The sequence below is a fragment of the Plectrocnemia conspersa genome, unplaced genomic scaffold (assembly GCF_051122295.1).
Source record: "Plectrocnemia conspersa isolate PC_06_02 unplaced genomic scaffold, ASM5112229v1 ptg000007l, whole genome shotgun sequence".
Taxonomy (NCBI): domain Eukaryota; kingdom Metazoa; phylum Arthropoda; class Insecta; order Trichoptera; family Polycentropodidae; genus Plectrocnemia; species Plectrocnemia conspersa.
The window spans coordinates 12,026,378-12,053,901 of NW_028277171.1; the positions used below are offsets into that span (position 1 = coordinate 12,026,378).

A 27,524-nucleotide genomic window follows, 5' to 3' on the forward strand; every position below is an offset into this window, starting at 1 on the left:
ACAGTCAAACTTTATCCTGTGTCAAAAACGCACTATTTCATAGGACCACGCGTTATTTATGTATTTCTTAGTTCCCGGGAGAAGTTTTATGTCACAAGTACAGCAACATATGTGCGTATGAGGTGCGTGTATATAATTTTTTTATGTAAATAATTGGGTTATATCTTAAGAATAGTGAAAATATATATAAAAACTTTATTTCGTATATTTTTAGTTAGACTCAGAAATAGCACAATTATATAAGTTACTTTCAAACGTTCATACACAATCAGAGGCCATAACAGATGATATCGAGTATTTTATTGCACTAAAGCTACGAATGTATTTTGTTCGTGGCAATAAAATTTACAATTTATCATTAATAAATGTACGTACGAGCGATGGTGTATATGAAAATGGCTATAACACATTCGCATCGAGCGCACAGTGTAATATTCGATCGAGTGGAAGAAAATATTATCTTGCATAGAAAAACCGAGATTTGAATAGCGAGTGTCAAATAGAATTACGTATATTTTTATATTAAAGTTCAGGATCGTGTCTGGTAACATTTTTAAAACTTTATTTTTTAACTTAGGAATAAGAGCTATAGACCATTTTTTTGAGTGAGAGTGCGCATTATTATATAAAAAAAAGTTTCCTGCGTGAAAATAAAAACTTTTGCAATGATAATAAAATTAAATTTTGCTACTAATCAACATAAAAAGTTTAAGCAGGGAAAATTAGCAGCCTAAGTTTGAATTATAAGCGTTTTAGAATGTTATAAAAACTAATTTAGTTTATTTTTTAAATAAAACACTGTGCGGCGTAATAAATTTGGAATAGTGGGACATCCCGGCGTTTAACTGCAAAACTCAACTATGAATGGTAATTATATTTTATACACACAATTAATATGGAAATTGTTATTGTAATACATTTTCATATATCACACAAGTTTATAAATATTGCTTTTAAAATGCGTGATTTTGTCATATATAAAACCTAATGCTTATAGATAATGAAATTCCAAAATTCTTGACACTATACTATAAAAATAATATGACAAAAATCAGCCAAATATTAATATAAAACAAGTTTTTATACCAATATCGCATACGATCATAAAATTGTTATTTAAGTTGCTAAGAGGTCAATTCTCAGCTGCAAACTTTTGTGTGCCATAAATAGTTGAGATTTCATCCCTTATTATTGACAGTCTTCAGCGCTTCAGAACGCTCCTCTTACACGAGCTATCCAGCTTCTCAACGAGCTTTCTAAATACAAGGTTGTTTTCGGCGATAGCTATAAAATGCTGAATAAAAATGTGGGACGGTTCTTATTAATTTTATGTGTGCATTGTTTATTTGACGAATACGCTATCTAAAAATCATAATTTTTACACGGTAGCTGCGACTTGGTAAAGCTTGATATTTATCGGTCAGATGACTGACCATATGGTTTCAAGTAATGTGCCAGAATGCTCCCGAATAAAAGAGATTCCCTATTTATAAAAATTTTCTAATCAGTAAATTTAAGTGTTTGTTGCTGACCAAAACTCATACGAAGGGTGATGATCTCACAGAGCAATAACATAAAATATAACACCCACCCTTAAAATAAACCAGTTTTCTAGATAAATTTAGTGAATCTGTATAAACAAAAAATATTTTTATTTTTCCTTTGGTTGATAAATATTGATTTTGCAGCTTTACACATTACGTGTGCATTTCCCTTTAGTTAGTATATATCATATATTGGCATAAAATAAATATTAATATTACGAGCGAAAAAGCAGCTAATATATGTTTACATTTGAATTATCTATTGGCAAACCTAAATTAGTATATTTAACTTTATTATTTATATAGTATATAATGTTTAGGGGGCGTAGCCTTAGGGGTGGTTGACCTCGCGGCCAATGAGACTCTTCGGTGAATCCTATTAGATTGCTTATTAAGCTCTAATTACAATTTTGACTATGGACGATTACGGCGTGACGTTTTTCGCGATGAAAGTGTGCAGGTGATTATGTCTCCAGGCTCTGTGGCTGCGTGCGGCGAGTGTCAGGTGTGATCTTCAGGTCTGTCGGTGAGGGCGCGTGGCTGGTTCCTCCGGATGGCTACTGATAGATCTTGGCTCTCTGGTCGTCTGCGTTGCTGGCTCTGCTGTCTGGTGACGTCTCTTGTCTCTTGCCTCAGCCGTCTCGTATTTCGAACCGTCTGCCCTCTCCTCGTCGGAGTCCGGGTTTATATCCTTTAGGGGGATGCACGTTAGCTGGCCAATCGCAATTGTGCATCGATCTCCTAGCCAATCGCTGCAGTGGCTTCTTAGAATTCGAGAAATCGGATGTTGTGTTTCCGAAAGCAAGTTTTTTGCTTGTGTCCAGACTTTCGAATTCTTCGGAAAGGGTTTGCATTGTGGTGATTGATTGCGACCGTACCGTTTTGTCACAAAAAGGATTCTCTTAACGACCCGTGTTGTGTGTGGTCAAAAGAAATCTCTCTTGTGCCATGATGTTTGTCTCATTGTTAATGAATGAACGTTTTTGGTCACAGTCATTAACAATGAGACAATCGCCCTTTTAAATGTGCCTATATGTGTGGTCGCCACAAATGAAATCCTTCTAGTATCTACGTTAAGAATTTTTATTATTTTTCCGTATTGTTGTTTTTCTTATATAACAAACAAATTCACAATATTCAGTAGTAGTAAACTTAGTTTTACGTGTCCTTTTTTTCTATAATTGCAAAGTATGTGATTCTTTATCTAAGCAAATTGGCATTATATTTGCTTAAGAGGTATAAACAATTTTCTTTCCGTCGAAGGATATTCCTGCGTAATAGATTTTACAAATTGACAAATAATTTGTCACGTCGTTCTCTCATTGCATATAAAAAATTTATATGCTTCAAAATGATCATTAAATATATTTTTTGTAGCGATTCCTAATAATGAAAATATTACTTTTTTTGCTGATATTTTAAACAAAATATAGTCATAATCCTAACATATTTACTATTTATAAAGAGATGCGCTATGTAATTTATACCATAATTAGCAATAAAAAAATGATTTTTGTAAATTTAATATTACTGATTTTAGCGTATTAAAATAATATTTTTTATATTTACTGTGTAATTTTACATATAACGCATTTCATGTTAATGACAAAAACTTAACTGGTTAATAATCAGTGGTATGAAAATTCCTTGTTAATAAATTTAAATATTAAACCAAATATCAAAACATATTGGAATGATACACATAAAATTTTGGTCAACGCCTAAGGGCACTCGTGGCGTAATTTTTGACTATATTTTCAGATACATCTGTGAACGAAATTCGCTCGCATAAACGAGACTTAAAAACAAAAAAAAGAGTTGTAGGAAAACCCTTTGTTGCGGTGCTTTGCCATAATTGCGTGTGTGTCACTTCAAAGGGACTGCGGATTCCGCGGGACACGCGGGACTCCCCGTATTCGCTTTATTCAAAATCAAAGGGAGAAAACACACAAAAGGTTTCGGGGGTGTGTGTTTAGGGGGTTCGCTCCTCGCAGTTTAGACTTGTCGCCACTTCGTTTCGGTCCAATTTAACCACTTCATTGTCGGCAGCTGAACCGTTTCGCGTTTCTAGCAGGCTAATGTTTTATTTATTGGACGAGAGCGCTGTCTGTTTCGCTTGTGAGCTTTCTCGGTTAGTTCTGAGAATTTTTATTGTGTAAACACTTCCCCTGTAATTGGATAGTATTGAACTTGCTATGAAGGTTTGACTATATATAATGAATACCAAAATAGTCTCATGTTGTATTATGTGTCTTTCTGCAGATTTTTTTTGCCACAAGTGAGGAACCAAATAGTGTTTACCTTTCGCGTGTAAAGATTTATTAGATTTGTCAAAATTTTGACAACCTAAGATTGTGTGTATATGACACAAATTGATTCAGATTTTTTTACATATGTGCTATGACAAATAAATAAAAGCAAGTAAGACTATTATTTAGACAAATATTTAAATTTAATACGTTAAAAATTCTATTACATTTTAGAAGATTAAAAGTACTAAAATTATTGTTGAGTTAATATTGACTATAAATGTTAAAATTATATTTTAAAATTAAAACGTTCTTCTCCTTAAAGAAAAAGCATGTTTTATTTTTTTAATATCATAAATAAAAACCGAAATATCGATTTTCATTTTTGATAATAAAAATAAATAAACCATTTATTTTTATTATCATAAATAAAAACCTTTATTAATAAACATATATTGCTGAAATATTTTTCCCAATTTTCTATTTATTACCATTTAAAGTACCAATTATTAATAATTATACTTAATTGGTCCAATAAAAAAATTAAAAACAGTACTTTAACTCTTAATATACTACAACTACTTTTTGACATTTACGCAGTATTGGTTTCTCCCGATTATAAAACGTTAATAATCTAAAACTAATTTTGAGCTTAAAAGCTCTTCGTTGCGTGAAAGCAATATTTTCAAAAACATACATATTGTATTTATACATATTTTTAAATTAGTATTTTCAATTTCAGAAACTTCTAATGCAGTCATTCGATTTTTAAATTTGTATGTAACGTTTATATTGATTAAATGTAAGAATAAATAATTTAAGGAAGTTCACCTAAAACCGTTTATATTTTACATTTAAAAAGCATCTTCGCCTACTGATTTTTTCTTATTTTTAACGATATTTCCAGATTTTTACCAGTCTTGCCTTTGTGAAAAACCTAAAATGTATTCGCAGTTGAAGCAAGAAACCGTGAGTTCAAAGAAAACACAATTGAATTAAGGTAAGATCTTTGCAAAAATATCGTATACCGTTTTACTTAAGGTTCATACAATCGCTGTTGTTTGTAATAAGCTTGTGAAAATAGATTATATACCTTCTAGTCTGACTTTAAAGTTTACCTTTGTAAAATCAAATTTATAATTTGATTTAGCATGACACATATGTCTGGTTTTTAAAGTTTAAATCGACGTAGTAAATAACGGGATTCCTATTTATGTATTACGAAAGTGTATCTATTATTATCTCTTTCAATTGTATACTATAAAAATCGGTAAAATGATATGAAACAATATTCTTTTTCTGATCCTTTTTCACAATAGTAATCCGATGGGAGAGGCTAAAATCAGCCGAAAAAAGGTTTGGTCATCATTGCCCCCCGTAGGAGTTTGCTAGGAATAGAGTCGCGTGTGCAAATAAATTGGCTACATATAAAAAGACATAATCGAGCGTGGAAAATCCGACTCGATCGTTTTGCTCGCGCATATGTGGGAAATTTCGCACGCTTGCGCGAATATCCTTTTACGATATTGGCTGGGTGAATGGGTGTGTTGGTTTATTTTTAAAAAATATGTTTTGCGATTTTAAAGAACGAATATCTTACGTAACTCGTCACTCGAGAAAAATGTACATTTCACATCGGAGCGAAGGCTAATACATATAAATATAATGGAAAAATGTACACGTGTGTGAATATTTACAAACTCATTTTGCCGTGAAGATTTTTTCTATTTTCTGACTCACTGACAATATAAATACATAGACATTAAAATATAATAAAAAAAATATAGTTATATCTTAATTGAATGTACATATATTACTAAAATATACAATCAAAGTGATAGCATGCTTTAAGTTGAGAGGTATCTTAACACTTTGTCTACGTATGTATAAACTTAAACAAAACTAAAAGTATTTTATAGAATGATTATTATCAAAAGATAATAATTTGTATCGTTTTAAACATTATGCTAAATTCATGATACACGGCAATTTATTAAATAATAATTAAATTCAATGGCAAATAAATTCCTTTAAAAGTATCAAACAATAGGTTTCACGGTTTAAGAAAATCCATTTGTTACCTTCTCTCTGCGTCACTGAAAGTTAAAAGCTTCTGTGTATTCATATTTTAATTTATAATAAAGGCTTGACAACTGAATTGAAATATTTTAACAATAAATGCTATTCTTAATGTTGAAAATATAAACGTGGGAAAGTGAAGTGATAAAGTATTTTGTATGTTATTAAAAATGAAAAGCATGTTTCTTATATATATATATATATATATTTTAATATGAATTTAATATGAACTCGTACCAAGATTTCTATTAAGATCTAATCAAATTTATATTACGATACATAAACTGGTTTATGGCTCTACAACAGCGCTGGTGCAACTTTTTAATAGCGACTAAATTACATCCGATATTTGATATTTATGATATTAAATTATTTTTAAATATCATAAATACACAATATTGGTTTGCTTAAAACTTAATGGTTTTTAATAGACTTAGAAAGTTCAAAGCTATATCTCATTTTAATTTTGTTACTATATTGTCTTGTAATAATTAAGCAATATTTTAAAATTTTAATCACTACTTTACAAACTGCGGCTTTTTTTATAATTTTTATATATAGTCATTTTTAGCACATTTTAGTAAATATAAATTTTTGAGATGAAATATAGTTTTTATAACTTTTTCTTGAGATTTTATTCATCTATTATTTATTACATTATGAAATTTAAGTAAAATGTACAAAAATAATTATAAACAAATATTTTATAAAAATAAACTATTTTATAAAAGTTCATTTTTGTTAAGATTTGATATGTGGGTTAATAATTAGCTAGATGTTTATGAGTACGTCAAAAAACTATTAATATTTTTGTGTAACCTAGATCCATGTACATATTAAAGAAAACCCGTATTTTTTTCAAAAATATGTCATTAATTCTTTATCGCTTAACATAATATGATTGACGTTAATTTTGTTGCGTGATTTGAGACGCAAACTATTTGTTATTGTCTATTAATAAATTTATTTGCGTAACGGTGATAAATTACAAAAATAATAAGCTTGGAAATCGTGTAGTGTATTTGGGTACAGGGACCTATAGGCGTATTTAACCGACCACAATATTTTCTAGTCCGCTCAAATATGCAGTCGGCACGCGCGCTTGTAGATATCATACCGAAAAAAAAGTAATTAAAACGGCTTTTAGCAAGTCCTTAAGATAAATTTAGTCGCAACGCTTTAGAAAGATCCTCTTGTCAAAGCTAACAAAAGTGTGACTAGTCTATATTTATTTATCCATAATTTATCACACTTTTTATAATTAGTGGTGACTGTTGTGCAATTTGAAAAATTATAAAATGATGACATCTTGAGTATCAGATCCAAAATACGTATTAAAGGAGCAGCAATACTGACTTTTTAAAATTAAATCAGAAACCAATTTAATCCGTATTTAAAATTTGAGCACTCAGTTTTATTGACAATCAGTACTAAAGTTCAAGTATAAGAAGATAAAAGCGACTGAGTAAAAAGATTTCTCGGAAACAACAAAAATATTAAGCGAAATCGTCAGCAATATTTGAATGTCATAAAGATGCTAAAAAACAAACAAACAGAACCAATTTATAAAAAGTTATTATATCTTTTTAAAAATTCGTCATGTAAATTGAATTAGGACTTTTCCAACTCATAAATTTTTATTCAGTTTTTTAGTGTTAGTGTATGACGTTGTGTTCAATTATAAGTGGTTCTAATAACATTGATTTATTTTTAATATTTAATATATTAATGGTGTTTTCCTAGTTATATTTATAATACTGCAATTCTAAGCTCGTGTGAAAAACGTATTATTATATAAACGTCGTATAAATTCGGTTAGCAGACAACAATGACAGGTGCGTTCGTTTAAATCATAACGTAGTCGTTCGGAAGTGATTCGATGTGTGTATATATGTACGTATTGTGTGTTCGCTTCACACCTGAATAGGTGGTTTCGGCACTCTAAATTGATTGAATAGTACTTTATTAGGGGAAATTCGCTTTTGAATTCGCCGTGAAAGGATTTATTTACGTTCGCGCGGCAAATGATGTGTTAAGAACGATAAACGTAATGTTCCCGCTATTGCGATATCGTTCTCCCTTTCCTTTCTTGGGAAAACCCTAAAGGGTTTTCCGCGGACCGTTTTGCCCCGATTGGCTAAGCCTCGTGTGCAATGCCAGGACCTCGAATAAGAACTTAAGTTTTATCGCATGGAAGATTCTTTCGGGGTTTTGCCTTTGCTAATGTGAAACGCTGACTTTTCATGTATGCTGATATGATATATAGTGAAATATAACTATTAATAATAAAATAGTACATAATTATTCTTAATTTTGTGTTTTTTGATTAATTATAGAGGTCTTTAAAAATCCGCCCTTTGACACCCGATCGTTCTCAAAACGAATTCGTTTGCAGTCAATAATACCTGAAGAGGTTTATTACTTTGTGTGAGTATAAAATCTGTATATTTCTATTATTTTGTTTTTAAATTACCTGGCTGATTTAATTTCAATAAAATATCAGGCTTTCAAAATTTGTATAAAAAACAAGAATACCCTCTTAAGAAAATAAAATTTTAATTAAAATAAATATGTTAACACAGTTTGTGAAATCTCGAATTATATCTTAAAAAAGATAGTAAGAGTGTATTTAAAAAATCTTGCGCAAAATTCCTATACCTATTGAATTATACTTGAACATTGAATTTACCCCAATGTCATTGACTTAATTATTAAAATATTAATGAACAATTAATTATAGTGATGTATATTATCTCTTAATTTTTGAAATAATAACAAAAAATCTATAAATGTATTCTAAATTGAAAATTACAATTTAGGGAAATATATAAAGATTACTCATAGTCATAAACTCAAAAAATTTAATAATTTATGTAGCTGTTATTCCATACATGTGTATGGAATAACAGCATAGAAAATATATAACAAATATAAGAAATACATAAAAATGTGCAGACCGATTAGGCCGTAGTGTCAAACTTCGCTTCTCTAAAGTACGCTCCTACTAATAAGACAGGACTATTTCTTAATTATTTATTTGCTCTATAAACAAAACCATTATAGTGGTTCTTAAGTCATCAAAATATATCATTAATAAAAAATAGTAAAACAATGCCCATTGCTTTCACGAGTATAATATATTGTTTTGTGATAATGGATGTATTTAAATTCTATCATGTATGAGTGTTATATATATTATATTAATAATTCTATCATGTGTGAAAGAATAATTATATTAATAATATTATAAATTAAACATTATTATTAAATATTTACATATATTACAGTTCACTCTATAAAAAGATTATATAATGTCGTAGAGATATAATTTTTGAGGTTTCAATGTCAAATAAGAATCGTAGTAAAAAAATGCTTTTAACTCCAATCTTCACGTGAATCCATTTACTATCAACATGATCTTGTTCAATTTATCTTGATTACTGTCGTTCCACATCCATTGGCGACATTTCGAACTTTTTATCTTATTTTTTGTTATACAATTTTCCTCGAATGTTCGCTCTATGACCATTTCGTATTGTACCGTTTTATACTTTATACATACATATATGTTATGTTTGTTTCAAAACTATGTTTCTCAACTCATAAATGATTAAATATATTTTGTATTTTTCCTAACAGTGCTTGTAGAGAATCATAAATATAACCAGTAAGATTTTTTTTATTAATGGTGTATTTTTTTAGCATCCAATAATAATTTATCATTTTAATTATTTATTAAAGTGATAAATTATGATCATAGGAGGTTGTTTTTTAAACATCCCAGATTTTTTTTAGCTTTTTATGCATATTGAAGAAATCGTTTATCTTATTACAATATTGTAGTTCTACGCATTTTTGTTTTATTAATAATTTCATGGCTATTATGTTTTTCTTTGTAGTTGTGAATAAAAAAAAAATATGTTTTATATATTCATTAATGATATGGTCTATCATCCAGTCATGCTTTTTTATCCACCCTTTAGTTATTAAATACTTTTGACGAATATTATTGTTATATGTCAGAATCCATAACTCGAGACAGTCTTCTAAGTTTCTGAATGATATGTTATATAAGAACGTTCTTAATAGCACTGTTTTATATTGAGATAGCTGTAGCAAAAGCCATATAATATATAAACTATATAAACTTTATCTTAGATTGTAATTAAATATTGATTATAATCTGAAAAAATCTGATTTTTTTTTATTGATATCTGTCCATCTAATCAATTTTTTTTTCAAACTAGTATGAATTGGTATATTAATTAACCGATTAATTCTTATGTAAAAGCAAACAAGCCATATTTCATAATAACTTTTATTTGATTGTTGATAAATGTATTTTATTATTGCTTTCCTGATTACAACAAATTTAATTATTTTCATAATTTTCCCCGTATGGTATGAATTTAAAAGAAAAAAATCCAATCTACCTCGGGTTGCGGTTTGTAAAACAGCTTATTTCCCAAGGTTGTCTGTTGTAACAAGCTCCCGCAATTTCTTGCATGGTTCATTACAAATATATTAAAGCATTGTAAGTTTTTGCCATTTTTTTAATAGCCAAATTAATAAAAAAAACCTTTATATTAAATAATACCTTTCAACATATTACGTATTACATATATACTATTCTCAACGTAATTGAAAGTAATTCGTTTAAGGAAAAGGAAGGCCTTTGAAATAAGACTCTGATACCGTTCTCAAAATTTTGCACGTCACGGACATCAACGTCGAAAACGTCCGGCACAAACGAACAAATAAATGACACGCACACATCCACTGGGCCATATATGCGTGTATAAAATTTCTACGATAGGACTTGTCACTTTCAGTATCGCTTTCGCGAAAATTTCCTCCGTCAAAGCGGGTGCCTGTGAATAGTAGAGGGTCCCAAACTTCGGGCCCCAGAATCGAGGATAAATATTTGCGCGCAGCCTCTCTCACACACACACATATACCACCCTAGACACATATTGACCTTTGGCATGTTATCCCATTTATCCCCGTGAATAATCTTTGGGGGCACGTGGTTATTCAAATTTGTTTGTGTAAGGTCATGGTGTGGATATTTGGGGGTTGTTGCCGAATAATTAATTGTCATTCGGGTTAAAGTTTCTATTAGTATTTTCGTTGGCTTAAAGCTTTTACTTTGCTCTTTTAATGAAGATAATTATTTTTATGATAAATTTACTGACACATAACATTTTAATCTACAAGATAATGTACATTTTATCGTTTTATTAGTAGTAGTTTTTTTTAGTAATATTTTTAAGCTAGACACGTCCCTAGTGAACTATTGTAATTGTTTTTATTACTTTTTAAATATGAATGTCCGTCGAGATGCAATCCAAGATATTTGGCATAACCCTTGTGGTTTTCATTTATTTTTAAGAAATACCGAAGGACAAATATCTTTACTCAGCGTAAATGTAACATGGATTGATTTAGTTTCATTAACTCTGATTCACTTGGACGATTGAGAAATAATACTGCAGTCTCTTCGATGCTATTTTTGTGTCGGTATCAACCGCCATTATTATAATGTGGTCAATAAATGTTGAGTTTGTCTAAGGAAGATCTATTATATATAAAGAATACAGCATCGGTATAAGAACGCTCCCCTGCGGCACACCTAATGATATTTGGTACAATTTTGTGTTTACTATTTTAATCTTAATTTAGAAATGTCTATTTTACAGATTTTTTTCAGTCTTTGTTGGCATGTTTTGCCAACCTATATAATTCTATTAATATTTTTTTAAAAAGCCAAATTATTCATTTGTTAATTAAAATTTGTGAAATGTTTATTTATAAAGTAAAATAATAATTTGGTAAGAGATTAAGTATCTCTAATACCGGTTTGATTATTTTTAATAGTAATTTTTACAATGTGTTTTACATAACTAGTAAAAATCTATCTGTAAGAAGCAATATTGTTTGGTTCTTTTCCTAGTTTAAATAAAAATATAATTTAAGCAAGCTTCCACTGAGTTAAAAAGTAGTTTAATCTTATTACTGAGTTGAATTGGATTTTCATTAGTCTGATGATTTTCATTAGTCTGATGATTTTCATTAGTCTGATGCAATTATTACTTTGCCGCTTGTAATGTCATATCCTGGTATCTTCTTGGCATTCATATTTTTTTCTATTATATATTTACCTTTTTTTTATTGATAATTTTCAACTTGTTTTTTAATCTGAAGTGGCAATAATTTTCGTGAATTTTATTGTCATTTTATTAGGTGTCTTCATTGATTAAAATATATTAAGTAAGTGATCTTTAAAAGCATCAGCATTTGCTATATTGTTTTAGACCTATTTTGAGTCATTATATTAAAGGTCTGATTAGGGTTTCTCAGGGGTTTCTTATTCTCTTTGTTACCTTCCAAAGCGATTATTCTGTGGACTCTGTAGCAGCAAGGCTTCTAAGATATTTTTGTATCGTCTTGTTTTTTTTTGTGATTAGTTGTTTTGTTGATTTTTTCAATTTGGCTGTATTGTAAGTAGAGTCTCCAATTACTCGAACCATCAACTACTCGAGTATCGAATATTAAAATTTTAAAATACTCGAGTACTCGAGTACTTTCGAGTATTTACCAAATGTACTAAAATAGCTATTATTCAAATTTGTGCACATATAAATAAATAAATAAAATACTGAGTATGTTAATTTTTACAATTATTTTAACTTCACGAACATACTTTTTAAAAACAATAATGCAAAAAGTGTCTCGAATTTAATATTACTGCTAACCTTTGGTTTTATTATTTCCGTTATGGAAAAAACCCTTTCCGTTGCTGTTGATGTTGGTCTTATTGTCATTAACGCGTTGGATAAGGCTTCTAATTTATATCTGTTCGCTTTTTATAGATATAAAATTTTTTGAACTCTCTTTTTATGTTCTCTTCTTTCATTCCCTTCTCTGCTTTTCTCTTATTTCCTTCGACTATTGACAAAATAGCATTTTGTAATTCTTCTTGAATAGATTTTTTTTCTTAACAATATACAATATTCTACTCCTTCTGATTAAAGCGAAGAATTTAAATCTATATCCTTCGAAGATGTTTTTGGGTGAATCCCTTTCACTCTAGAGCTAAACGGTTCGCAAAGAACTGACTACTTTAAATGCCTTTAAAACACACAATTGTTTCGATTTATATTTTAAGCTGAGGGATCAGTATAAACAATTTACAACACTTTACGCTACAACTGCATAGTCATAAAACCTAAAAAAAATTTTTGTTGATATTTCATATTGTTCATTGCCATAAATTAGATAAGTCGGGACTGTCGAACAGAAAACACAAAATAAATTTATCCGTCGTACCCACTAATATAGCCGACGACCGGAACTATGCAACTATGGAACTATGAAAAAATTATACCTGATAGTAACCGCTCTAGCTCGGGACGCCAAATAAAAGCAAGACGTTAACCTTTACCGGACCAAGTTAAAGTTATTTTTGTTTCTGAAATATTTAAAAAAAATTAATTTCGAGTATTAATCGAGTAATTTTCAAAATACTCGATTATCAAGTACTTGAAAAATAGACAAAAATACTCGAGTATCGAGTACTCGATTACTCGAATTGGAGACTCTAATTGTAAGGTAATTGCATGTATTGCTATTTTTTCCAAAGCCTTACCTTTTCAATGATTTTGATCTAAGAAATAATATTTATTAAGCAGTTTAATTTTTATTTGTGTCCGAAAATAAGAAACGCTCTCCATACTTTTATATGAATAATAAATTGCATTTTTATTTTCTTCAGCAGTTTTTATTGATAGATTACAGAATATCTTTTTGTTTATTGTGCATTATCAGGCGGTTTTTTGTTTTTTTATAACTGTACTGTCTATTGTAACAATTATCAGAAAATAGTCAGATGAAAGATCGTACCATGACCTAGCTTTGGTATATATATTTATGTATTATTACTTTTACTACACAGAATAATATGAGATCCGGTTATTTTATTGCATTGCTGTTCATTACAAACTGCACTTTCTGAAGAAATTTTTTTTACTATTATCATTGAATATGTTGAGACCCAACTGTGGTAATTTAATTATTAAACAAGAAAATGGATTATTCTGAACCATTTATTTTAAGTACTTTCACATTGTACAAGAAATTAATAATATAATATTTTTTTGTACTTTTTTATATATAAATGTGTATATATCAGACTACTTGATTTAATTGTATCCAATTTATGATCTTACTAGTATTCATTACGTGGGTACTATCTAGATTTTTTGTAATCGTTCTAATACCTCTCAAGATCTTTATTTTTGAATAATTTATCGAAAAGACTATGGTTAATATATTTATTTATTTATTAAAATTTATTTATTTATTAAAATTATAACCATCGTGACCTGACAGGCAAACCCAATGCGTCACGATAGTCAAAAGTACTAATACATCATAATACATACAAATATAAACAAGACAAAACAACCGACACAAATCACCTCAACAGGTGTGCATTGTCCCATACGAACTGAACCAAAACTCCATATGTGCAAGAGAAAATGTCAATATTACCATGGACAGAATTGAGCAGATAAATAGCCTTGGCCAGAGAAGAGTTGGCAAGTGCTCCAGTTCTAGACTTAACAGGCAAGAATAGTGGAAGCGACCGAGAACTATAACCACCTTCAGGAGCCCACATTTGAAGCTGCTCGAGCACTGAAGGATTGTCTACGATGCCCTTGAGCAATTTCCAGAAGTGTTTAATTACATAAACACTTCTGCGAGTCGACAAAGAAACGTATCCCAGGGCTCCCAAAATAAAAGCACTGGGAAACAAGAACGGATAATACCCGTATTCCTTCAAGTATAAATATCGAAGAAATTTACGTTGTACTTTTTCCAGCTTCAATTCATTACATTGATTCATTACGCCTGGGAAAGTCATATAAATAATAAGACAAAATTACGTTTTTTTATTTCTCATTTTCTGCACTGCATTTAAAATTTAACTTGTTCACCTGTCGGACTATATGTATTTAAGAAATAAAATAAATATTTATACGACTTTTTAGGTGTTATAAATATGTTTTATTAATAAGACAAAAATATTTTTGTCTAATTTATAAAATACCTTTTATCTATTTATAGTATTCTAATGCAAACACCTTAACGTATCACCCTATGTATGATTTGGAAAAGCATTCGCCTGTAGCCTGTCAAAATTAATGAACACCAAATGGACTGCAAGCGCTCCGCGCGAGATCGTATGATTTATGAACTGTAAAACTTGAACGAAGAATTTACTTAGCATTCAGAACTTGCTCATCCATAAACACGTGGTACGTAACACACTTAAGGGGCTTAACGTGCGAAAATTTTAAGCTCACGTTTTATTAGATTTCTTTCGACTTTACAGTCGACAGTCGTGTCGTATAAACGCGTCGGTTTTCCGAGGATTTTCATTCGTTCGAACCCTGTGCTTACGCAGCGCAAAAACACAAAAGGTGAAGTCGAAATCCGTGGATTACGCACGCAGAGTAATTGTGTGCGAGTGAGGTTTTTTCCGCAGAGTTTTTCTCCCGTTTGAAAATGATATATACGCGTGTGGGAAAAAGTTTTCGCGAATTATATAATGTATTCTAAGAAAGTAAAAGTATTTCCTAATGACGCTTATATTTCAGAAGACACGCAAATATCTTATATATGTGCTGGAGCGAAAGATGTTGCTGCTTTCGCAAACTGCGAAAACAAGTTCGGGAAATTTTAACGAATTTCAACTTATACATTAAGCTTTGACGTTGCTTCAATATACAGCTAACATTTACATATGAACTTTATTATTTTCAATTGTAAATTTGACGACGGTCATATATTAACGAATAAGTTCTTAGTTTGTGAATTATTAATGCGAAAATCGTTTATTTTTAAATAGTCTATTGGCTCAAAACAAACGTTAAGTCAGCAAATTCGATAAACTTTTTAATACTGTAACATCCATAAGTCTTTTGCCTGATATCCTGATAGTCTGTAGACGTGGTTCTAGTACTAATAGAATAACAATGCCACATCACTCCACATATGCTAAACAATATCAATATTACAAGCGTCTTAAGAAAGTTTGCCAACTCCATTGTCACTAAAATCAGCACTGAAAAATGTCTAATAAATAACTACACTATTTTCACAGTTGTTAAGTTAAAAAATTAACACTTAAAGTCACAAAAATACTCTTTTGAAAAAGGCAATTACCATTAGCTCTACTGAATATAAAGATATTGATAAAAAAATACCAACTCATCACAAAATAAAAAAAAATTCTTCACATATTTCAAGTTGATGGTATGATATTTTGGATATCTTACAAAACTTTTAGCACTTACGTATGCATTTGATTTATTGACACACCAAAAATATTTTGCCCTTTCCCAGATCTTTAACTTACTTCTACAGTCCCGCAAAAGAAGCGTCTTACACGACCATTTCTCTCATAGTAACGGAATTAAATTTTTACTTCAATAGTGTTTTAATTCATAGCATTAACTCATTACATCTGAAATCTATATAATAGATTCAGATGTTAGTATGCTGCGGACTAGGGCATCATAAAGAGTGCGCAATACTATAATAAATATTTTCAAAGTAGCACACATTTCTCAAGATCAAATCAAGTATTTTATCATTCTGCTGTGAATTTTCAGTGCTACTTAAACGTCACACCAATATAGTTACTAAAATAACGCCTGTTTATAAGCTATCTTCAGAGATAGTAGAAGTATTTTCATGACACCGAGGACCTTAAAAATATAATTTTGTGACATTTTATGACACTGGAAATCGGTTTTATAAAGAATTTAAATCGTCCTGCAGGTCGTGGGAACCAAAATTTACTGCACTGTCTTAACAATTTTTAAGTTGTCCGCTTATAATAAAAAAAAATGGTGCACTAAATTGCTTGCGGAGCCTTACACGTCATACTTATGTAAATAAAAAAAATGAAATTGCTTGAAAATTATTAAAATAAAACCAGATATATTTGCAAGAACAGTATAAATAAAAAACTAAATACACTCTACTGTATTGACAACGTTACAATACCCGACTGAGATTTTAAATATGTTGTAACAAAACGACAGATACAATATTATATCCAACGTCAGAAAAACATCTTAAGAATAGCAAAATAAATTTAGTCATCAAACTGATTTCAATCTCGATTCTTTGCTACATACCCGGCACGGAGCCCGACTTAATCACATTTTAGAGAGCGTCGCTACGGTAGATATAAATTAAGAAAATGAACAAAAATCGCATTTAGAAAGCTCTGCTTTTATCCGGCTCGAATTATAATTCATACTCGAAATAAATTTCCCTTCTAAATTTACCTTTGCCTTATTAAAGCGCCCGGCGTTTAATAAGCCGGAATTCAACCTGCACCGGCGCAGGGTTAAACCATATCCGGCGTTAATCAAAATATACAAATATATACGTATTCTAACATATATAATATATACATATGTATATAACCTAACATAATAATACATACATCGAATATAGAGTAAATAGCGGTCGGTTTTTGTCCCCGTCACCGAAACGGAGACGGTGGCTGTTAGTCATAAATGAGTTCAGGCTACATTAACTACCTGAATTATACGAGTCTGTTTGTAGCACTATGTATTTATTACTTCCAATAGTGGAGAGCCAGCTAAGAATTTTGTTTACTGGTTCTATAAAGGAGATACTGTGTTATTAGTCAAATAGCGAATAAAGAACGAGATTCGGAATCACTACTGCGCACCACAAATGGATTATAATAATTTTAACGTTTACACTTCATAGATGTTTAAACGCCTACCTTAATTAACGCGTTAATTGAGAACTTAACCTGTAATTTTTTTACATGTGCATTTTGGATTTTTTTACATATAATTTTTTGATATTACTGTTTTTTATATAATCTATATATGTAAAACTAAATGTTTATTATCAATTATTTTATTATACTAAGTTCTACTAGCATTTTATTACATTAGATAAGATATTAGTTTTACAATATTCACGTTTGTTGAAAATTTTACCGTTGTAGTTTTTAAGAGAATATTTTATACTAAAAATTAATTGCTAAAATTTTAAATATATTTCGTATATTTGTTACATTTGTTACAGTATTTTGGTATAATTTAATGCATGTATACTTGCAGTTTTTTTATTTTTATTAAGTACCCACATCTACAAAAGCATATGTTTTAAAAAAAATATTTTTGTTTTATAAGTTATTTGTTTATAGTAACTCATAATATTTTTTGTAGGTAATAAAAAATAATCTCATATATCTTTTTACAGTTTTTATTTTATTGTAAATTAACCATTTTTTTTATTGAAATACAGTGCAATTAATTCTTTATAGATATTTATTACTTTTATATTATTCGAAACAAATAAAATATGTCATTTTAAGTTAATGATTTTAGTGAAAATTTAGTATAAATATCTTAAGTTTTAATATATGTTTATTTTTTTATATTCTTTGATAGCTTCATTGTATTAATTATTGATATTTATTTTAACGATATCTTTATTATATTTTTATAAACGCAACTCTTTAGCGCGAATGCTCATTCACCTTGAAATAAAACGATCAGTAATGTTTTTAATGTATGGTCAGTTAATAATTATCAACTAAACCAGTAACTTTTTTAACGATCATTAACTTTGTAATCAACAGTTTGAACTTTTTACATTATTTATACTGAAGCGATTTTTAACAGGTAGTTTAATATATAATATTTGATTTAATAATTATTTATTTATCATATATAAAAAATATATATGTATGTGTGTTTTAAAGTAATATTTTATTTTCGTAAATTAAAAAATAACATTTAAAAATTAGTGATAATAAATATAATTTTGCTTTTACTTGAAGCTGTTCGTAGTTTTTCGACGTATTGACGTATTTCTCCCTAAAATTTCTATCTACTAATGACGAAATGTCATCAATTTTTAAATGACATTTCATCTTATTTGTGCCAGCAAATTTTTCTTCCTGACCAAAAGCTTAGCTATTGCATTTGATGCATCTGATATAAAACTAACATATTCAATAGTTTCATTCAATAATATTATTTAATTTGATCGAGAATTAAAAAAATACAGAAACTGTTTTAACATTGTCACTAAAATAATTAAGACATCTCATTTTTTTATGACGTTATATTATTATAAAATATGATAAGATAATTATATAGACTTAACGCTTAAATATCCTTAGGTGTTTCGGTCGTTTAAATTTCCTAAAGTCATCCATCCTCCTTACCTAAGAAACCCTATGTGTATCCCGTGAAACGTGCTTGACATCTCAAACGCCCTATGTACAAACCATTTTTGGAACATGTGCCTTTGTAAACACTACATAGAATTTTAATAACCCTTTTAGGTTTCCCTATATGCCCTTATAGCATAATATTATGCTTATTAATTTATTTGATTTAATTAAGTATTTAAGTGAAATATTATGGTTAGCTGTGTAAAACAACGGTTAGTTTAAAGTAAATATTTTGGAAACTTATTCATAGATTTTACATTGTTGAAATTTTAAATTTAAATTTAAATTAAAATAATGAAAATATATTTAATAGGGTGATAATTAAAATCATACTTTAAAAAAATAGTTCTTATGTTTCTTCATAGTAATGTGTAAGTTTAAAAATTAAATTACATATCTAAATAAACTGTTTTCCCTTAAATAAAATATTATTTACAAATATTTTAGGGCCCCCCCCCCCTTTCCATACATTTTTTGCAGGGTCATAAAATCAGCATTTCTTAAAATAATAAATTGATTATTGTTAAGCTTTTGCTATTCGTAGATTAACATAAATTTTAGTTTATTCAGAGTTAAGAACCACAGTAGACGATTCCATCGCGAATATGCCACCCCAAGCAAGTGCCGCCCGGGGCGGCCGGCCCCCTCTGCCCTCCATCCATAGCTACGCCACAGTCTAGCGATCGACTCTAATTGACTTCTGTCCTGCAACTCTCTTAATTTGCTTACTTACTTACGCCATATTTATACTTAATATTAAATTCGATACACGTCTGAATAATAATAATTACATAATAATGCGCAACACGTGTAAATAATTAATTACATACAATCTGAATTATCTGTAACATGTGTCTATAACAATTTATTCTTGGTTATGCGAATTTATTTTCAATAAAATAATATGAGGTTATTGAACCCGACTATTTGCGGTAGTTAGTTTGCTGATCCCAACAATACTCCCCCTTAGAAACGTATAATTGCGAAAAAATTAAACTTAGGAAGTGTTGTTGAAAATGTTACTGAATTTGCTACAGTTATTGATATTGTTGGAGCTGTGCAACACGATGGAATACGATATGATGCAATACGTGATGCGCGGAAATGGTGATCCGACCTTTATGACAGCTAAAGATCTGACAAGCTCGAAATTCTGGTTGATTTCAGACCCTGTAATCAGCTTAAAAATCTGTTGCTGATGCTGCTGAAATTGATACTGATAATGCTACAGGATTTGATGCTGAATATGCTGCCGGAGCAGGAATCTCTGTGGCACCCGGGTTTGCCCGGTCAGCCGAGAAAGTCTGGCCATGTCCACAAAGGGTGTTGCATAGCGTTGTTGGCTGCTAGATTCTTTGTCTTCCTTCAATCACGTCGGTGTCACCACTTTAGCGCCCGTTCTCCAAAGGGGCGCTGGTTTCATACTAGTTAGGCGGATGCTCTAGAAATAATACGACGGTAGTTCTAGCAATCGACTCTAATTGAGTACTGTATTCCAACTTTCTTTATTTGCTTAATTATTCCATATTTATAGTAAATATTTAATTCTATACACGTCTGAATAATATTAATTACATATTAATGCGTAATACGTATAAATAATTAATTACATGCAATTTTATTCATTTGTAACATGCGTCTATAATAATTTATTCTTCGCTATACGAATCTATTTTTAATAAAATAATATGAGGTTATTGAATTTGATTCTATTTAACACTAATTCCTCGAATTTGAACAAAATTTTCTAAATGACCTTTTAGCTCCTACAGCAATTTATTCTTCTCAATCAGAAACCACAAGACGGTTTTTTAATAAAATTTCAATTGCGACCTTTTTTAGCTCCCAGTGTTTTTTCTTCCTCAATAAAAATTCCGAGATTGTTTTTGAACAAATATTTTTCGATTACAACCTTTTTTATAGCTTTCGTTGCAATCTGTCCTCAGTTAACCTTCTCGAAAAAAATTACAAGCTGAATTTTAAACAAAACATTCCGTAATGATCGTTTTTTTAGCTCTCTTAGGAAAAAAATCACAAATCTGTCACACGCACACATCAGTCTCACACTCTGTCACACGCACACATCAGCTCGGTGTTTTGTGAACGTACGACTGAGACACAATTTTTCACCTGCTGCCGCTATCTACAAGTAAGTACCTATTAACCATCTATGTATATAATTAATTATAAACTATTATGTGTATTATAATCAATATATGTCACCCTGCAGCTGGAACTGGCTTATAATAATAGTACATTTGTATAAATAATAATTTGCGTCTGCTGCCATGACTCGAACCCATGGATTTTGGGTTAATAGTCTAGACTTTACGGACTACACTATTCCAACCTTAAAATATTCAAAGAATTTATTTTAACCTTTTGTTACGTGGCAGGTTTTTTTTTTACTTCGACCAAATTTTTGTCGCACTGGCAATACCGTCTGTTCGGTTAGTTTTCATAGAATAGACAGTTAACTGCTGTCATGAGTGGTCGTCAATCTAGATATGAAAAAATCGACTTCCTCGGCGAAGGACAGGTGAGTTTAAATATTTACAATATTATTTATATCACTCGCCATTTTTTTAAAACTAAAATTCCAACTCATTTTGTTATTTGACATTTCAACCTTAAACGCAAAAGTTAATCAATAATATTAATTCTTAGGGTATATCTGACCATAAAACTTTGATTTCAGTTCGCCACTGTCTATAAAGCTAAAGACAAAAAGACGGACACGATAGTAGCCATTAAAAAAATTAAAATTGGAAGTCGATTAGAAGCCAAAGATGGAATCAACAGAACTGCATTAAGAGAAATTAAATTATTGCAAGAATTGCATCATGATAATATCATCGGTCTTTTAGGTAAAGTATATGTGTGCATTTATTTTTAAATAATTCATTATGCTTAACGTCGTGTTTCTTCACAGATGTCTTCGGACAAAAGTCAAATGTTTCTTTGGTGTTCGATTTCATGGACACCGATCTAGAAATTATTATTAAAGACATAAACATAGTTTTAACGCCATCCAATGTTAAAGCATATATGATACAAACGTTACAAGGTAGATTTTGTCATGCTCTAATTATTAAATTTGAAGGTTATGTATAAATTTACTAATTTAATATGTTTTTTACAGGTTTAGAGTACTTACACATGAACTGGATTTTGCATAGAGATTTAAAACCAAATAATCTTCTAGTAAATAGAGAAGGAGTGCTGAAGATTGGAGATTTCGGTTTAGCAAAATCGTACGCATCTCCATATAGAATATATACACATCAAGTAGTTACGCGATGGTATAGGTATTATGATTTATATATTCGAACAATTTATATATACAAATACGTAGTAGTAATTTTTTCGTAGAGAAACACCTGCACTTTAATATTTTCCCTGAATATGTGCTCCGAAATTATCCCTCGTTCGTTACAAAAATGGTATGTCACCATTCTTTGTGATGTTCTGATTTCTAGAAGTGAGGCTGTTATTCACTGTTACTGGCGATTTTCCTTCAAGATGCCTACAAATACTGCGATCGAAAAGAGTTGCTATAAACTCAGGCTATCTAAATATTCTAGTCCACTTGTACACTCGCTAGTGTGACAAACATGCATCATCACACTGTCTTGCCGAAATTAACATTTTTTTAGTTTTAGACAACTGAAAACACTACTATCATTTACAAGTTAACAGCAGTGTTAAATTGATATTGCACATGATTGACTTTTAATATATTTTGAGATTAACATTGATTATTTCAGATCTCCGGAACTCCTGTTCGGTAGCAGACAATACGGAGTTGGTGTCGATATGTGGGCAATAGGTTGCATTCTTGCCGAACTCCTACTCCGTGTTCCATTCTTTCAAGGCGACTCCGATCTCGATCAGCTCACAAAAATTTTTCAAGTCACTGGAACGCCGACTGAAGAAACATGGCCAGTCAGTACACACATTGATTTAATTTCCATACATATGAATATATAAAGCAACTTCTTCTTTTTTAGGGGATAACCAAACTCCAAGATTTTATCCAATTCATAAACTTCCAGCCGCAATCGTACAAGCATATATTTTCAGCAGCTTCGGATGATATCATCGATTTGCTATCTAGTCTTTTAAACTTATATCCACTCAAGAGGTGTAATTGCACGGAAGCCCTCCAAATGCCTTACTTTGGCAATAAACCGGCTCCTACCATCGGTGACAAACTGCCACTTCCAACGTCCATTGTGGCAGCGAATAACGCTGAAAAACCTTCGCTCAAAAGAAAATTGTTGGATAACGTCGAAGGAGGATCTCTAGCGAAAAGAGTTTTATTTTGATCTATTTTTATTATACTTATGAAATGTACCTCATGATATATGACTTTTATTCTCATATATGTATCTTTTATACTAAATTCATCATTCTACTGTGTAGAAATTTATTATATTTATGACAGTCAAACGTATTTATATAAACAAAACTGTTGTAAGGTGTAGTTTACTCGTAATTGATGAAAAATAAAACAATTTCTTTTTTATATAAAAAATATCACATGGTCCACCATGACATTAATTTTTTATTTCATATAAATCCACTAAATTTACAAGAATCATCAATTTTGTCATGTTTTTCTGTTTCAATAACGTGTACGGCCTTAAATAATTATCTGCATATATAACATACATATTTACGTGTGTGTGTGTTTATGTAGAAATGTTAAAAATCGCCTTATTTAAGTACAATGCAGTATAGTTGAAAAATGAAATGCATGAGTGAAGATCTGAAAAAAAAACAAGTTTTTTAAATACATGAGAATGTATTGTGCATCAGGACTCACACACATAAGCCAATCTCGAGATCTGCCTGATACATTATCGAACCAATTTTTCCACTGTCTTTACAAAATTATAATACACAACATAAAAATTATTCTCATATAACATTAATCACATAATAATACCATAAAGTTAAACATAAATTATTTTTTAGATCCACATAAAAAATACACATAAATACATAATATATTTCCAATTGAATTTTGATTTGCAAGAATGACTAGAAAAGGAAACGTAAACTACGAATTGGGATGGAAAAAACAATTCGAAAACCGACTACATTGCAAACTTATCGTCAATATATAAACGTAAATACTGTTTGAAACGAATCATTATTAATTTGTTTTGTACAAGGTATAAACTTTTTGAAGAAAACGAATAACAATCGTTAGAGCAATCTATAAATTCGATGAAGATACACAGAAAAATAATATACAATTTACAATACTAACATTTAAAAAAATACTGATGCTAAAACCGAGTGGTAACATTTTCACGAAACTAACTTACAATTACAAAAATAAAATATATAGGCCTTCGATCACCGACGATCGATCGCGACAATACTGATGTTAATCACGAACAACACATTCCTGAAATATACATATTACTGACATTAAAGCGAAATAATATTTACATTTAAATAATAATAGAAATGCTTTTTCTTCATCAAATCGCTTTCCGCGGGGTTGAATATACAGAAACAGATATGTTAGGCACCACGTTTGTAATTCTAACGAGTAAAATACTTATCGTACCGCCCCTAACAAACAACGTTAAGCCCTTATGCTACTGAAGAAGTTCAAAGATTGAACGCCGCTTGTGCCTAACAACTTATCAACGAAACCAACATCAAGAAGGGCACTTGAATATTAAGTTTATAGGTAGAAATATAATAAAATGATACTCCAGCAGCAGAAGGGTGAATTTATTATTTAAAATAAGGAATATTTAAAAAAAAACACTGATTGATATGTTTTACCGCTTTTGTGAATGTCCCAGGTGTATAAATAAACGCATTGACTTATAGATACGGAATATTAAAAAAAATATGTACGATACTCATAAATTTTTCTTAAAATATATACGTAATTTAATTATTAGGGGTTCTCAATAATTTCCAGTCTCATATATATAAAAATAATAAAAATCGCAGAATGTTTTAAACTAAAAATAAATAGTCGACTTTTGGCATACATTATTACATTAAGTATATTAAGAAATAATAAAACTGTTGTGTTAGCTTTTTTTAGTAAGGAACCACACTATTGAGAACCCGCATTATTATTTATAAAAATAGTAAAAAACTCCCGAGAAACCATGGACAGGATCAATAATTTTACAGAGAAATGTAAATTTGGCTTATAACGTTTTTTTATAGATCGATTAATGCCATGGCCAGAAGATGTGAGTACAATTTTGATCACATTAAATATATACGTAAATATTTATGCGAAAATTCTCGAACGTTCGAGAGTAAACACCTGCGAATATATATATATATATATATATATGTAAAAAAAGCATATTAAGTACTCATTGAGAATCGCATCAAAAAATAAAACACTATCGATTTCATCATTAAATACTAAAATGCAGGCATGTGTTACGAAAAGAATAATTGGAACTAAACACTTTTTTAACTTAGAATTACTCATATAAATATATGAAGTAAACACAAAACCATGAAAGAAAATCCCACAACATGAATATATAACTATAATGATGTAATAATCACATTTTTCCGATTTATATTCAACTAATGAGTGCTACATAGGTATTTTATGATTAAGCTGAATATTATTGCTATAGATTAACAAAGGCAAAAACAGTTCCGATCAGAGCAAAATAAGATTTTGTTGAAATAATACATCGAGGTTGAATAATATATATGATTAAACATGTAAATATGATATAATCTGACATATTCCTGCTGTGTGGTCTTCGTGTGTTAAAAAAAATTTAGCTATCTTCAGTACAATATCTAAACATACAAAAAAACTAAACCAAACTTTGTGTAATAACAACTTTGCATGGTGGTGATAATAAGTCAATGAATAACATGTTAGAAAAATAATTTCTAAAAAGTATACTCAGCACGTGTGCTTGAATATATGCATGTTTTCGCTGGACTTGAACGCATCTGTTGTGCGAATGTATCCATATATTATATAATATATATACACAATAAAATATAACCAAATTAACATTTTTAAACATGTATTAACATGATCAGTGAGAAAAACATAACTATATATGTAATTACAATACAAATTCATAATATCACAATTAGAGTTAGGTGCCGGTAATAGATTGTACCGAAACGCGGCAGTATAGCTTTCATTTATAGAATTACCCTTCTGTATTAACAATTTGCTTTCTCGTAATTAAATAAAAAAATGATGAAATTCAAGGCATTACATACACATTTAACGAATTCCAAACATTTCCCTCCTTTAAATTATTATCACTCCATTTACTCTAAAAAAATTTACCGTATTTCGTATAAAATATTTATCCTTTATACATCATAGCTATACTACGTACAAACTTTTTTTAATATCAAGGGCACCTTCGATGAATGCTAATCATAATTATTGTATATAATTTTATATTCGATACAATAATTTACTGCAATCTTGCATTTCAACTTGATATAAAAATGAAACCGCATACCGTCAACAAACTTTATAAATTATTTTTTTCACTATGCATTTTTTATCCACGTGTAAGTCAGTCATAATTTTACAAATTAATAGTGTCCAAATCTTGACACGGTGCTCTAGTAGAAGGCTCCAATGCAGGCGAACTCGTCTCCGGCTGCTTATCCTTTTCTTTTTCCCTTTCGCGCTCCTTCGCCGCTGTCGATGTGAATTTTCCGCCCAATGATGAAAAGCTAAAATCAGCGTTCGGCAGCTTGCGCATGATCTTTCCAGACGTGATGAGCCGACCGAAGCCTTCTTGGTGAGCGAACGCATATCCAGAACGCAACGAGCGGCGTGCTCTTCTGGTCGAAGGCTGTCGTAATGGATCCGTTGACTGTCTAGATCTCACTCTGGCAGCTCGTTGACGCACTCTCAAACGTGCAGCTAATCCTGGCCGTGTATCGACAACATATAATCTCCAAGCTAACACCGGCACCATAAGAAATATAACCTACAAAAATATATTCGTAATAATTATTAACAATATACTAGGCAAGAAAAAAAAATCAGAATCGTAGTGACATAAATTTGGTAGTTTTTATTCGTCAAATAGTTTGTTCTTCAAAGCAAATCAATTTAGGCAATTTACTTGTAAAAAAGACGAAAAATGGTTAAAATGTAAATAAAAGATTTAATGTTTTCTGTTCTTTCAAATTCAAGTGATGATTTTATACGATGCTGAAATAATGTGGAAGACAATTTTTGCAATGGAGCTCATGAAGAGCTTTCAATTCAGAAGATCTAAAATATAATTTTTCCCGACCACGAGTATTCACAAGTAATGGTTTTTTCGATGACCGAATATAATATTTCCTAAC

The 27,524-nt window shown here is 30.0% G+C and overlaps 2 protein-coding genes across 7 annotated transcripts in view; one reads left to right on the forward strand and one right to left on the reverse strand.

Annotated features, from left to right (window-relative positions):
* Positions 1-23,712, forward strand: Cdk7 (Cyclin-dependent kinase 7). Its single transcript, XM_088188550.1, has 8 exons — positions 1-122; positions 4,701-4,793; positions 21,572-21,714; positions 21,874-22,042; positions 22,108-22,242; positions 22,318-22,483; positions 22,943-23,120; positions 23,186-23,712. Exons 3-8 carry the CDS (start codon positions 21,661-21,663, stop codon positions 23,501-23,503), a joined length of 1,020 nt encoding a protein of 339 aa, XP_088044676.1. The 5' UTR covers positions 1-122; positions 4,701-4,793; positions 21,572-21,660; the 3' UTR covers positions 23,504-23,712.
* The window catches only part of ATP8B (ATPase phospholipid transporting 8B), a 59,091-nt gene continuing 55,259 nt past the window's right edge, over positions 23,693-27,524 (reverse strand). For all 6 annotated transcript variants that reach the window (XM_088188549.1, XM_088188548.1, XM_088188547.1 and 3 more), the window contains one exon: positions 23,693-27,157. In XM_088188549.1, the coding sequence (XP_088044675.1) occupies positions 26,747-27,157 (411 nt within the window). In that variant the 3' untranslated portion in view covers positions 23,693-26,746. The remainder of the gene's footprint in view (positions 27,158-27,524) is intronic.

What these genes read in the sequence shown, in the direction of transcription:
- Cdk7 (XM_088188550.1), top strand. Translation starts at nt 21,661, where the DNA reads ATGAGTGGTCGTCAATCTAGATATGAAAAAATCGACTTCCTCGGCGAA. An exon ending in TATGATACAAACGTTACAAG is followed by an intron (nt 22,243 to 22,317) that starts GTAGATTTTGTC and finishes TGTTTTTTACAG; the next exon opens with GTTTAGAGTACTTACACATG. An exon ending in CGACTGAAGAAACATGGCCA is followed by an intron (nt 23,121 to 23,185) that starts GTCAGTACACAC and finishes CTTCTTTTTTAG; the next exon opens with GGGATAACCAAACTCCAAGA.